The following is a 14418-nucleotide window of genomic DNA, read 5'->3' as shown; positions in this document are numbered from 1 at the left end:
AAAAATAACACATGATTATTTATTTACTTGGTTATTTTTGTATATATATATTTTTTCCGCTTCAGTAGAACTGTTCTGAGCTGTCGTTTTCCGCTAGCTGTCAAAGCGCTCCCGCCAGTTGCTTGACGGGGCTTTGACGATCAGTGGATACTGCTCTTGACTCAAGGATTTCAAGAAGGGGAGGGGAAAGTTACTTGACTGACCCAAAAAATGCAAGCGCGCTAGCCAAGCAGCTCGTTCCAAAACATTAGCAGATGTATCGAGCTAGCAGCAGACCTGTGTAACCAGTGTCAGTCCTCTAGGGCTGTTTTGCCTAGTGGACCGTGACTGACTCCTACTGGGGGACGTCAACGCGGTGAAAGTCCTGAGCAATGAATTTCATATCGAAACAGAGACATGAGAACAGCAAATTTAGGGCCAATTTAGGGAATAATTTTGACTGGATTTACACCAGCTGGTCTTGCGGCCAGCTGGAGTAGAGGGATCCAGTAACACAGCTATCAAGGGAATCTGGAGCTTTCAGAGCTGAGCGTGCCCTCATTTAATAATTAATAGGGTCCGAAAAGCCCCTCGATTAGGGTCAGGTCTGGCACGTCGCTTCTACAGGAACAGGCTGTCCTCGTAGAGGGCTGATCCACAGCTTGACAGCTAGAGGAAAACAGGTTATTCTCCATAGGACTCCCTCTTTGTCACTCCCAATTTTCTGCTCAATACTATCACTATTCTATTACCTTTCCTTCACTTTCCATTCTCTCCATGCCGTCCCTCAGCCATGCACCCCCCCGCCTCTTTACAAGCAGCCCCCGGGCTAGCCCCCCCTTCCCCTCCTCCTCCCCCCCCCACCCCTACTTCTGCATGTCGCACTGCAGTAGGAGCACAATGGAGGGGTCGCTCCTGGCCGCCTCTTTGAACTCCTCCAGTGTGATCTCATCATTGTGGTCCTTGTCCATCTTGCTGAAGATCTTGTCCACGCGCTGCTGAGGAGTCAGGCCATCCTCGTTCATGCGCATCATGATCACCGTGCCCACCATCTTGTAGATGGCCTGGGGGGAGGGGGGGTTTACAGTCAAATCCCTTGACCTCCTATGGTTGAGATGAGGATTCAAGCATGTCTTATAAACAATGCTGGAGTGAAACTCTGTTCTGTGAAACTGCATGGTGATATTGACAGTCCTCACTAAAAACCAACTGCTTCCTGCACGTTTAAAAACATCCATTGCACATCTGCAACTGCCCTGTATCTGAAGAAATTCTATCTTCCTTTCCCTTGGAAAATTCATTCCAAGAATCAGGGTGGGAAGAAAGGGTGAATCTTCCCTCCATGCACACGGAAGCCGCCGGACATGCAGTAACTAACCTCAATGATCTCCAGCATCTCCATGCGTGTGATCTTCCCATCCCCATCCAGGTCGTACATGTTGAAGGCCCAGTTGAGCTTCTGCTCGAAGCTGCCCCGCGAGGTGATGGACAGGGCGCAGATGAACTCCCGGAAGTCGATGGTGCCATCCCCGTTCTTGTCAAAGGTGCGGAAGGCGTGCTGGGCGAATTTGGAGGCATCGCCGTAGGGGAAGAACTGAAAGAACGAAAAGAAAGCCTTTTCAGGTTGAGGTTTTGCATTTTTGGTATAAGGCACATACTCCTTAAACTACCTACTGAGCTCCGAACACTTAAGCAACTGATAAACCCAACGGAAAATGCACTGGATTGCATTCTTCTTGCATGTCAACACATTCTCAACGATGGTGCCCAGCTTACATTTCACCATTTTTACAGAATCTCGGAAATTCTACTCAATCAACGCATGTTTCTGTGAGAGTCATAGACAATTACACACAATTACCCAGCAAGGCAAACCGGAATCACTATAATTCTCATTTAAAAATGAAGCCTTCACAGACCATGGTGGAAAAGCAACTCGTACTGTTCTCTAATGCCAGGATAGGAGCATCAAAAACGAGTTTGTGGTGCGTGCCCACCTGCAGCCACCCCACACTCCCTCACCTTGACATAGAGCTGCTGGAACTCTTCCAGATTAAGTATGCCGGTGGGACAGTCCTTCAGGAAGCCCTTGTACCACTGCTTCAGTTCAGCCTCATTGAACTCCGTGTTCTTGGTCAGGTCATCCAGGACCTCAGGCGCCAGCTTGCTATTGTGCTTCCCCATTGTCCTTAGACCACTGGGGGTGGGGGGGGGCAAGACAGACACAGAGCCAGAAATGCATGATGACTAGTACATTTTAACTCAACCGAGGCTCTGAGGAAATTAAGACCAATGTACACATGAAGCATCTTCCAGTCTACAGTGGTGTCACTGGGAGATGTCATAGTATCAGATAGTCCACCGACAGTCATTTTGGAACATTACAGAATAACAGCCCGCAAAGACACCCATCCACCCTATTCTTGCACCCCTTTTGGTGGTTTTTTCATTAGAGTATCACACCATTCAGTAGCCTTTGTGAAATTTCGTCTAAAGCAAGTCACACAGCTTATGGCCGCGGTCATTATGGATTTACGGCTAATTTCCTGGAACTGCATGCAGTAACGTGGCAGCGACGTACAGGTGTAACCTACAGGCAGTAGGTTAAGTATTTTAAGGTGAGTGAGCAAAACCCCTCTGCCCTCAGAGATCCCACAGACCCCTGTTAGCCAAGAGGAGGCTCATAAGAAACTGCGGCGTGTCAAATGAATTCTGCTGACCCATTTCATATCGAAAAATTCACGATAAAGAAAATTCACATTGCTATTTTTAAATGTATATTTTTATTCAAGTCTCATTTGGATGGGCATGCAGGTGACCTATAACACACCTTGCACCAAACACAAAAATCAGATATTATCTGGAATATGACCCGTCTCCTCATATAATATTGAGTTACGGCGGTGGCTTGTATTTAGTCTTGCTGTACTTGGGGCTGTAGCAAGATATAAATACGCTGTTGACTTTCTTCCCTGTAGAGACTGACATGGTATAATCAGCAGTGCCTTTTTAAAGGGACTCAAATGCAAACAATTCCAGAATGTTTGAGCAGTGATCTGTTTTGATTACAGTGTTTAGAGGGTCTTAAAGGGCAATTGTGGGCATTTGAGGAAAACATTGTTGTCATCTCGTATCGATCCCATAGCGCTCCGATCCTGGAGGGGAACGTTTGCCGATGTCGCATTCCGAATGAGTGATGGTGCACCCGCCAGTCTCTGTGGATAATTAAAAACTGATGTTTTTCCTTTAAAAAATGAGCATGCTGCCCCCTCCCACTCTGCAACACAAACACACACAGCTATAAATTCTGTAAGGGTGACCCGTGTTCACAGAACAACATGACGTGTGGCTTATAGGTAACGACAAGTGTCCATGGTACTGAATCGGACCGGATCAGACTGGAGCAAACCAGCCAGCTCGGGACACAGTCACCTCCTTACTAATGTTCCCTGTTCTTCCTTTCCTGCCAGCTTCCCGCTATCCCATCATGCCTCACAGACTCCATGCGGTCCCCGCATGCACCGCGGCTCAGACATGGCTGCACGTTACGTTAAATCCCTTCAGCCTCTTAGCTAGCTATTATCTACTACGTCTGCTAATTCTTCTTAACTATTTTTAAACATATAAAAAAATGTCACTCCAACATTCTGGATGTGTTTGGATGGATGTTTACGTCCTAGTATGAATGGCCACAGCATGTGGGGACAACATCAGCGGTGCCTGAGGAAATCATGGCACAGAGGGTCCGAAGCTGCAGCCAGCACCCCAGCCTGCTTTACAGCTTTTTGGGGCGGCAGGCAGGTGTGGCAGCATGATGTCAGCACTCACGGGCGCCCCCCCACAGCCAGTCCTGAGAGTTACGGCAAGAACCAAGTGCCACGGAAAAGTCACGAGCGGAGATTCTGGTGCCAATAGCTGTGACAGGCCTGCAGAAACAGAGAGGGCAGGTACTATGGGCACCAGCGTGCTATCCACTGGGCATCACAAGGGGCTGGGACACCCTCCAGAGACTGCGCTAACTCCTCAGCTCATAGGGAAAGTGGCCCCTGGGAACTGGCGCAAACAGGAAGTGAATAAAGAGTGTGTCACGGGAAGTGAAAAAAGGGTGTGTAACAGGAAGTGAATAAAGGGTGTGTCACAGGAAGTGAATAAAGGGTGTGTCACAGGAAGTGAATAAAGTGTGTCACAGGAAGTGAATAAACAGTGTGTCACAGGAAGTGAAAAAAGGGTGTGTCTGAAAGGAAAGAAGATCTGGCTGCAGAACTTTGGGCAACCTCCACTAGGGGAAATCCACTCACATGATCTCCACACCTGGCCTTGACATGGACAGTATGCAAGCTTCAGGAACAGAGGCAGTACCTCCACTAGGAGGTGCACAGTCACATGACCTCCAGGACAGTGCTGGACATGACGTTCGTGCAACAACTTTATTCATCTTTCTTAAAATATATATTTACTATTTCAGTGATATTAGTGCAGCATCGGGAATGGCCATTAATAGTCTCATTTAAATGTACTGGAATGGATGTTAGTAGTCTTGTTTAAATTTTTTATTTTGATATGAAATTCTCACCCTTATGTAGCTTAAGAGAAATATCCTGTTGGTAAATACACTCTCTATCCACATGTTCATGTCCGGGCCAGATGTGGAGTTCATGTGATTTCCGGCCCCACAGTGGAGCTCCCCCCTAGTGGAGGTCGCCCAGTGTTCTGCAGCTAGACCCTTCCCCAGAAAGGTCACCACACGGATGTGAGACGAACTCTGAGCTTGCTGTGAGGGTGGGCAGAGTAGATCCTCGCCTGACCTCTTCCCAATCCACCTCACGCAATGAAGTACCTCAATATTTTTGCCATATCCTCACAAAGCCTCCAAACATCGGCTATCTGGATGGACCCCCGCTGAAGGCAGACTTCATGGTATCTGCTATCCCCATGGTGTGCATCTGGTAAATAAATGACTAGATGGCTAAATAAACAAACACCGTGATGGAAAATCAATCCTCAGTGTTTGTGTTCAAAACAAACTGACATCTGCAAACTCCTTCCATTAAATGGATCTATGGATGGGGTGATTACTGGGGGAAAATAAAAACCAGCTTTTCAGTTGGGGCCCCCATATTGTTAGGCTGCCCCCACAAAGAATGCTGTCCTAGAAAGGATCTCCATTTAACAGTAGAGCTGGCTGCCAGTGTAAAGAAATCACTGGCAGATATAGATAAGAGGTGTTAGTGGAGCTTAGCAACCAATAATCAGCCTCCGTGTCCTGATCTTTTTTTCTGATTGGTTAATATCTGTTCATTCTTCATCCCCATTCACTTCTCATAAAGAAAAAAGAAAAAACTTTGAGAGATGCGTTTGTGAGAACTTCATAGTTTGTGTGAATCATAGCTAGACCATGCAACGTCCTCTAAACTTCTAAAAGTGTTTTGTTTTCATGATGATGTGTACTATCCTTCTAGAGCCATAATATAATCATGATACAGTAGCAAGTATTTGCTACCCTATTAGCAATCTGCATGTTGCACATTTGCCAAGGGATTCCGATTTGGAATTTTTGAGACATCCTGCAGTCTGTGTCCCCATCTGCCCCGCGACGTATCGATTGGCCTTAATCCCCATGTGACTCGGCCGGCAGGGGGCGGGACCAGGCCACGATTAGCCCGCTGATCTTTCTTTTTCGGCAGGGGCAGGGACATCAAGGCAAAATTAGCGCCGCTCCAATGGACATGGTGAATTGCCATAGAAGGGGGCCGTGTGACTCACTGCTGCCCCTTTACGTCTTTATGTCACCTCTGCGGGCTTGAGTCAGTGGAGTTAATGGTGAGTGTTCACCTCCAAATGTTCCTCCAAGGTTGAGGTGAATAAAAACAAAGCAGTAAGTGTATACGTCCAAAATGAGACCATGATGGCAGATGCAATACGGAGAAGTCCAACTCGTGCAAATGGCAAGTGAAGCATAAATTCATTTTTCATTTTTCCTTCTCTGCTGGATCTCTCGCTACTGGTGTCATCGAATGTGGGATTTCGGAAGCCTTTTTTGGAAGCTGCAAGCTGGAAGGACAAGATGCTTTGGGTTTTTGTCAGAAAACAACAAGAACTTCCAGTTCACTGGAATTCCAGCATTGTACGAACCACAAACCAGTTTACTTGACCAGTCCAATGGCATAGATGGAAGCCTTGCGGCAGAAAGTGTTTTATTCTGCTTCAATAGTTTCTCATACATGACCATCCCACTGTCACCTGCCTCACACTGTGACGAGGTATTTATTACATAACTATGCCAGCTCTTTCAATGAGGCATTCTTATTTTAAAAGAATAAAGCACAAAGTTGCCTCATCAGAAATAATTAGTTGTTGACGACGCAGAGTGTAGCCCTCTGAAACAGCGTCATGTTGATCGATATCCTCCGTCTGTCAATAGTCAGTGCTTTTGTAGCCCATCGGCTAGAGGTGATTATATGCAATACCGCCGGGGACAACCACAGGCTCACAGCTATGATGTGGAGATGACGGGCTTTTCCTGTCGCCTGGTTCGACATCATTTATCAGTGTGTTGGGTCCGAGTCAGCGGGAAGCCACGGGCACTGACCGACACGCCTCCCAGACTCCCACCATTCCTCTTCCCTCAAGCCGGATCCATCTGCTTTCATGGTCGAGGTTCATCCCGTCCTATCATGACCCCATGTGTAATTTCCATGCCTTGTGGTTCCATTCACTGTTGTGGGCGATGGGATTCTCAAATGCTCGGGGGAGGGGGGTGCAAGTGCTCGATTCTTCATCTCAAACGCACGCACTCTGGCCCTTTTGTGATGGAAAACGGTGCCACAGTAACGGTGTGGGGTGGCTGGGAGGGGGAGCTTTCATTCAGATGCTCCTGCCTAATCGGTTCCCACGGCAACGGGCGCCATGGCCGCCAAGGCCCTCATCCCAGGGAGCAAACGTAACCTTGGCCACCAACTGCTGACAGAAAGTAGTAGCCTTAGGCGATACAGTACATATTACCATAAATCAGCATTCTGGGAAATATACATCAAATGTTTTGGATCACAAAACATAATTTTATTATACATGCCCAAGATTGATTTTTCAGCAAGACACTGGGACATGACTCGCTTAGTCTAGTACAGGCAAATAAAAAATCTGCTCTATCATTTAAAATTATTTAAGCAGGAGAGAGTTGCGAATGCTTCTGATTTTGACCCATGTGAACAGGAGGTCAGGCATGTGTCTCGGACATTAAGGGGAAGACGCACTTCAGTCAGAGGGGGCAGGCGAAAGGAAAGTGAAAGTGCTGAGGTCGCCTGGCCCTTTAGCCGCACGAGATGCTTTCTCAAGCCCACCGGAAACAGCTCGCAAGTAAGAGAGAACAAGATCCACAGTGCAGACTGAGCTCACCACAACCTGCCTATCGCAATATCCTGGCTGAAACCAGCATCTCATAATCTGTCCATCGAACTTCCAAAAGTGCTTCATCAGTGCTGTGTCACTGTGAGCATGGAGCCTACAGCCGGAGGTGACACCCAAGGACGGGATCAATGTCCTTTGTGAGTCACATGCCTGCACACACAATCACAGACTACGAGCATGTTAAAGACACCGATTCACTTGAACCCATGCTTTCGGACTTACAGAATAACAGGAGGAAATCCAAATAAACACAGGGAGACCATGCTAACTACAGGTACGTATAGATGGGTGGGGCCAGGATCTGAACCCTAACCCTGCTGGTGTGCCGTTCTTTATCACCAGTTCTGATTTATTGGATTCTGTCTGGTTTTGATGGATGGGTGGGGAGGTGTACGACCCAGTGGGTTAGGATGCTACGCTTGTAATCAGAAAGCCGCTAGATCGAATGCCTTAAGCGGCGGAGTGATTTCGCCCCCCCAGACGCAGAAGGGACTGTCTCACCCTGCCTTCCCAAAAAGTACAGTGCTTTGGAGAAGCTGTCTGCTAAGTAAAATGTAGCATGAAGAGCACGCGTTGGTGTCCTGGCCTGTTCGCGAGCGGAGTCTCCGCGCCGCCCCCAGCTCACCTTCGGCATCCATGCGCTCGGCTCCTTGGCCGGCCGAGTGCGGCTCCTACGGCGTCAGCAGCGCTGCCAGCCGGTCGTTAGCGTTGCCAGATGGCTACTTATCTGTCCGGCCTTACAGGTGAGCAGAATTCAGGCCCACGCCCCTGTTATTCCTGCACCCCCTAAAAAGGACTCCCACCCTGTCAGAGCCCCCAAGCCCATAATTGCGGGATAGCTGTCAATGAACAGTGCCTTATTCAGTCATTCCATGCCATCCTATGAAAAATTATGCAAAACTAGATACGTGTTGCTATTATCATTACACTGCCCCAAATTTACCATTACAATTAAGGGGCATTAACTTAAAATCACTTATGATTGTTACTCTTGCTAGTGGGGGCCATAGTGGCTCAGTGGGTAGCATGTGTTATACCTGTGTTTCCTATGGGCAGCCCGCTATCCCCCCATAGACCAGAAACACGTGGTTCGGTCTCCAATCTGTCACTCTGCCCATAAACCGCCCGTATTACGTGTGCCATGCTGCGGACTGGCATCCCAAGCAAGATGCCCCTGCCTCATACCCTCTGCTTCCTGGAAAAGACTCCAGGCTCACGGTGACCCTGTACTGGCTACCCACTTGTGTTAGCTGGATGGATGGATTTACTGCAACTCCTTAATATAAAATTGAATCTTAACTTCTTAAACAGCTTCATCATCCATCCATCCATACATCCATTCATCCATCCAACCTCCAAGCACAGTTGTGGGTGGGGCCTAGAGCCTATCGCAGGAAGCCCAGAGCACAAGGCACCTTGAATGGGATTCCAGTGCATATAACACTGCCTCCGGTTTTCAATAATTGTAGACATTTTAGCAGAGGAGCAGAGGCTATTCGCTCAAGTGAAACGCTGCCCATTGGTGGATGGAGAAGTGAGTGAAAGGATGTCCCAACAGGAAAGAAACAGCGAACAGGAAGTCTGGGCTTGCCGTGGTGCCATGGCGATGCCAGGTGAGCACAGGGACCTGGAACATAGCAACAGGACCCGAGCAAGCTCCCCTGTGCCCCACAGAGCGCTCTACCCCGGCACGCGATCGGTCATGCCACAGCAGTCACATAACGCCCTGCCCACCGCATAATCTCAGGTTAATGAAAACATGCCCCCCCCCCCCACCTCGGCCTGGCTGTGTGCCGCTCAGATCAACATGCATCAGTTATCTTTGCAAGCCCCCCCACCCCGCCCCACCCCGCACCGGCACTGAGAATGTGATTTTCTCACCAATAGCTTTGAACAACAAGGTGGCCACTGTGTCTCCATGTCTGAGTTTCTCTGGGGTCATGTAGTCCATCTCCCCCTCCCTGCCCCCGTCAACATGATGTCTACAAGCACTGCCAGTGGGGGAGAAGGTGACCCGGGGTGAGAGGTGGCATGTAAGGTGGGTAAAAGCAGAGGAAGGGCCAGGGCGACAGGAAAGCAGCATGGGGGGGGGGTTCAGCCACGCCCCATTGGACAGAGATGCCCACCCGCTGCTGAGATGGCCCCCAGACCCTTCACCCTACCAGCTTAACCGGCCTGGCCCCAGATCTTCTGGCTGGCCGCCTGCTTCCGTCTATTTCAGGACCTCTTTGTTTTGGTTTCTCCTCCAAGAAAAAGCCTGTAAACTGATTCCACTGCAGCAGCCAGCGACCCGTCTCACCCCACCTCCCCCGGAGCTCCCTGGACGTGATGCTGGTAGGGAGAAGGCAGCATTCGCTGTAACGTCGTGCCTTCGTCACTGCGGACTTACGCCGCGTGCACCTCTGTAGGGTGTCACCATGAGCTGTCCTGGGCGGGGCCATCCGCTCTGAAGGCTGAGCTCTGACTCACCACAGCGTGCGCTTCTTTAACAGTTCGTTATTTAATCTTAAGATTCCAAATGCCAACAGTAAGAAGCCACCCCCTACCCCTACTCCCAGCACCACGGATTTAGAGAGATATACATTTTTTTTCCTTACCATCAATTTTCCCCTTATCAATTTTGCACCACCGACTCATACGCTGAGACTCTATTCTAAGACCATGCCCATTAATAACGTCCTCGAGTCAGAGTAGTGAGTCACAGTATGACAGCATGGGCCATAAACAGAAGGATCACAATTACGGGCATCCGAAGGCATCGGTTACCTTGGAAACACCCGCTAATCACTCACCCGCGACTGGATTCCATCTACGTTCTGTTGTTATTGTTGTTGCTCTTTTTGTTTTATACTCAAAAGCCCAAAATGCTAAAACGGACTAAATAACACAAACACATGGGGAGTTATTGCATGTTTTGAGTATAACTTGCCAAATGAAGAAAATGACAACGAAAACTGTAAATTGGGTAATTTCAGGTCTTTTGGAAATCTGCAAATTGGTGCCTTCGTCTAATGCGCGGCACGGCAAAAACGCTGACAGTGATCCATAACACCATGAAACAATCACTGAGCGAGGGCCCCCCAACTCAGAGAGCACACCCTGACCTCATACCTCTCCGATATCCTGGGATCGATGGTAACCTGATGACCCAGCCCGCCAGTATCTGCAAGGAGCAGTTTGCCTCCAGTGTCCATCCTTTGGCGAGATCAGATGAATTCAGCCCCTAACTGGATCTGACAGCATCTCCTATTATTGTAGCGTTGATTCATTACAAATTGCACTAAGACTCAGGTAGACTTTTTAAAGACGGCTCACAGAAGGCAGTGGCATCATCGCAGAGCCACTAAGAGGAAAAACAACAACAAAAACAGATGTCCTGTTGTCTACACATGGTGACGTTGTTCCAGGTGAGGTCCTCAAGCTCCGTGACTCTCTCTCCAAGTGTCTTCAAACCTCTACTGTGTGCTTGGTTCTTCTGCTGTCTCCAAGTTTCTGAGAGTGGCAAGGTAACAGCTCCGGGGCACTCCACTGCCGGCACTCCGTCACTGCCACCGCCCACTTGTGAGAAATCGCATCAGCTGGCGTAAGATCCTGGCAAAGCGTTATTCAGTGGAAAGTGCAGGGGCTTAAAGTTAACAGACGGGTTGAGTTTTTTTTTTTTTTTTTTTTTTGCTTTTCTGTTTGTTGCTTTGGCCTATAGAAAAGTTTAAGAAACTGTTCCTCCAGAAAGTAGGACAGAAAGATGTGAAGACCTATGACAGGAAAACAGCAGGGTAACAGATCTGGATCCATTTGGATCTGTGTGATGGCCGGGATACACACTGATTTCCAGTGAAGGGGGAAATGGTGGTGCAGATGAAACGACACAAAGGCAGTCTTTAGGGTACCGGAGACTTCATTCATGCGAGAAAACAACCTCCGAGATGCTGTGACGTGCATTGAAGCTTTTGTCAGACTACATTAATGAATGTTAATCGGCAGAATATTCCAGAAGATTCTTCAGTGCATTTTGCTTATACACTGGATTTTGGTGCAGGATTATTTCATGTCGATTTGTCCGGAGTATTGTCTCTCTGCTCTTGGGTTAACCAAATGCCCTTTGCTCAGTGTTGATAAAGTCTATCCGAGCATCCGTTCGGCATGTAAAAGGAAAGCACACATTCTGGAGCTGGGGTCCAATTACTCACTGGGGAAGTGTAAGTTGCATATACAGGCAAAGGCTATGACTGCACACACTGTCCCCATGAATGCAACATACACCTCCCTCCCATGCACCCAAAAACGCACGCGCGCACGCACGCACACACAGACACACACACACACGACGATCAAAGACCATTAGCGTTACAATTCAATTCATTAACGAACCGCTAGAGGAGAAGTTCCAGCCTCAAGCCACCGAAACATTATGGAAACGCACGACTCGCCGCCAGTACTCCGCAGGACTGATCACACCTGCCGACGCGCAATACATAGAAGCGTGCGGGGAGCGCTCAGCCTGTCAGCCTGGACACGAGACACACGATACTGGCATACTGTCCACAACGACTATTCTGTCGTAAGCATTACAGAAACGGTATTTCAGACACATGGGTACTCTGCTGTGGTCTCCCGCTGGCGGGCGGCGCTCTCCACCATCCGCTTGCTTATGCCAGTCACAGGGCTGAGCAATGCATGCCTCCCTCCGGCTGCTGCGCGCTGACAGAGCATCCCGGTCTGAGAACTGGCGGCGTGGCCGTGCCTCCCCTCCAGTCCCGACTACACGTGTGTGTCCTTTGACAAAACATACATGATGCCACAGCTGCACGCGAGCGAGCGGCCGGCGCAGCGCGCGCAGACAGCATTACACCTGAACACTCGGGGACACCTGTGCGCGCGCTTTCGAGAGCCATTCCCGAAACAGAAGCGCGACGCGGCTCTTTATTTCCCCACTACAAATGTCCCACTCCACTCAGATGCAAGAAAAACGTAAACGATTTTGTCGTTGTTATGCGTCTCATACAAGTAATATATTTGCTGTATATAAGCAAATTCTGTCATAATTGTATTACGTTATGCTCAAATAGAGAGATTCGACAAAGTTCTATCTTATGAAATATTAATAATTACAGTATTACAAGTGTTGATGTAAAATAACAGTTGCGAACAGTGCGAATAGCAATACTGCCACTTACCCGGATAGTTTAAGGAAAGTGCCTTCTGCCTGGGTATGGCAAGTTTCTCCTTTACGGAGGCCCGCGGTTCTTTCACTGACGGCGTCGCACCAGCAGCACTAGGACAGCCGGAGTACCCGATTAGCCTTTTCTTCCAGTCACCTGAAAATGAATGGACCGCTCGCGTCTCCCCTGCCAACACATTAGCGTAAGAACCGCCCACCGCGGCTGCTGATTGGACGCGACAGTGACATGTTTGCATTTCGCCAACTCTCTGTCTTGTAATTCGACGTCTGTCCCTGTCAGTCAAAGAGCATCTTCGACCGCCGTATAATACCGTGTCTCGCCTGTTTCTTACCGATTCTGCTGGTATGCAAATAGTGGGGTGTTGTCATTTATACTGCTATGCATATGTCGACACTGGTAACGTATAAATCAACGCGCGTTCTTATTTATTTAATAAATTCCCTAGAAATGATTTAAACATTAATGTATAAACAACTCTGGCCGTGTGTGTGGGGTGCTGTGCAGCCGAGTGGGTTAGGGGTATGTGCTTCGATCTGAAAAGTAGTGGGATCAAATCCTCTTGATGATAGAACAACCTTATCACTGTTGGGTCCTTCAGCGAGACCCTTAACCCCAATTACTCTCGGGATGCTGGCTGACTCTACTCAGTAATCCTTATTTGTACATTGCTTTGGACAAAATTGCTTGCTAAATAAATGTAATTCAAACCAGAATGCCTCTCTAATGCTTGAGTACATAATATTGCATTCAAGTCTTTCCTTTGGCAGAGTGATACCAATGTCATTAGTTCTGTCATGTATCAAGTTGTCGATCAGAGACTTGGGAATTCAGGTTAACTCTTAATCACGCAATCGATCAATCAGTTCTTGTTGTCATTGTACAGATCAGAGCAACAAAATTGAGTTGGCAACTCCCTGAACGGCGTAAACAAAAGCATAAGACAAGACTAAACATACGTGATATAGACATAAACAATATGTACAAAATAGTTAATAACATGTAAGTGAAAATTGGAAGGGCAGAAGTGAGGATCCTTTATCTGTAGCTGTGTCACCAGCGAGCCTCTAGAAGGTGACATCACCATGGAGCTAAATTGGGAATGTGACATTCCTGGTATTTTATATATCTCGCCAAAAACCTCACTTCACAGGTCTTGGTCTGCTGTTGATCGAGCATGAGAGCCTGAGAGTAATGATGAGCGCTCTCCACAACAAATCTCTATAATTTGACACTGCGCAAGGTTTTATTACAAAAACTCAGGACATCCCTGCTGTTTGCTGCCAGAGAGTTTTAAAATATCACAACATGTTGAGCTCTGGCGCAGAATTTGACGCCGTCCAGGCTTCCGGTTGGAAGAGTCTCAGAAGTTCTTATAAGTTCTTCTTTAGCGTCGTTCCCGCCAACATGGCATCGATTTTTTTGGCAGCATAATGCTTGTGTTCGTGTCCTGTTACAGTCTTCCTGGATGTCACTGATATTCCAGAACGTCATTTACCACTGTAATCACCAAGCAGGTTATCCAGGACTGTCGTTGGAGCTCTTATGATGTGCTGAAGCCTGTGGTTGGGGCGATGGCCACAAAGTAGCTTTAGCTTTAATGTCCAGGTGGGGAAGAACCTTTGTGTGCCTGAGCGACATCCTTAATGTTGATGATCCCAGTTTGCATCCAGCTGCATACAGATGTAGGTGGATCAGATCCCCAAACGCCTTCAGCTTGGTTGTGCTCTGACATCGGTGGCAGCCAACAGCTCATGTAAATGGACCCCCCCCCCAGCCCCCTCCCCAAGCCTGTTGCCACCTCACCCTGCTCCAGTCCTGGAATTAGTCCCATCGTCTCTGTCGTCCCACTCTG

General features: G+C 48.2%; 1 protein-coding gene across 1 annotated transcript; it reads right to left on the bottom strand.

Moving 5' to 3' along the window:
* Positions 1–845: 845 nt before the first annotated feature.
* hpcal4 (hippocalcin like 4) lies at positions 846–12725 on the bottom strand. The gene is made up of 4 exons (XM_048993968.1): positions 12561–12725; positions 2002–2176; positions 1358–1573; positions 846–1043 (listed from the first exon to the last, which is right to left on the bottom strand). The coding sequence occupies exons 2-4, from the start codon at positions 2161–2163 to the stop codon at positions 846–848; spliced, it is 576 nt and encodes a 191-aa protein (XP_048849925.1). The 5' UTR covers positions 2164–2176; positions 12561–12725.
* Positions 12726–14418: the final 1693 nt, after the last annotated feature.

The sequence above is a fragment of the Brienomyrus brachyistius genome, chromosome 23 (assembly GCF_023856365.1).
Source record: "Brienomyrus brachyistius isolate T26 chromosome 23, BBRACH_0.4, whole genome shotgun sequence".
Classification (NCBI taxonomy): domain Eukaryota; kingdom Metazoa; phylum Chordata; class Actinopteri; order Osteoglossiformes; family Mormyridae; genus Brienomyrus; species Brienomyrus brachyistius.
The sequence above is the reverse complement of the archived record's forward strand: the minus strand, read 5'-3'. Positions and strand labels throughout refer to the sequence as shown.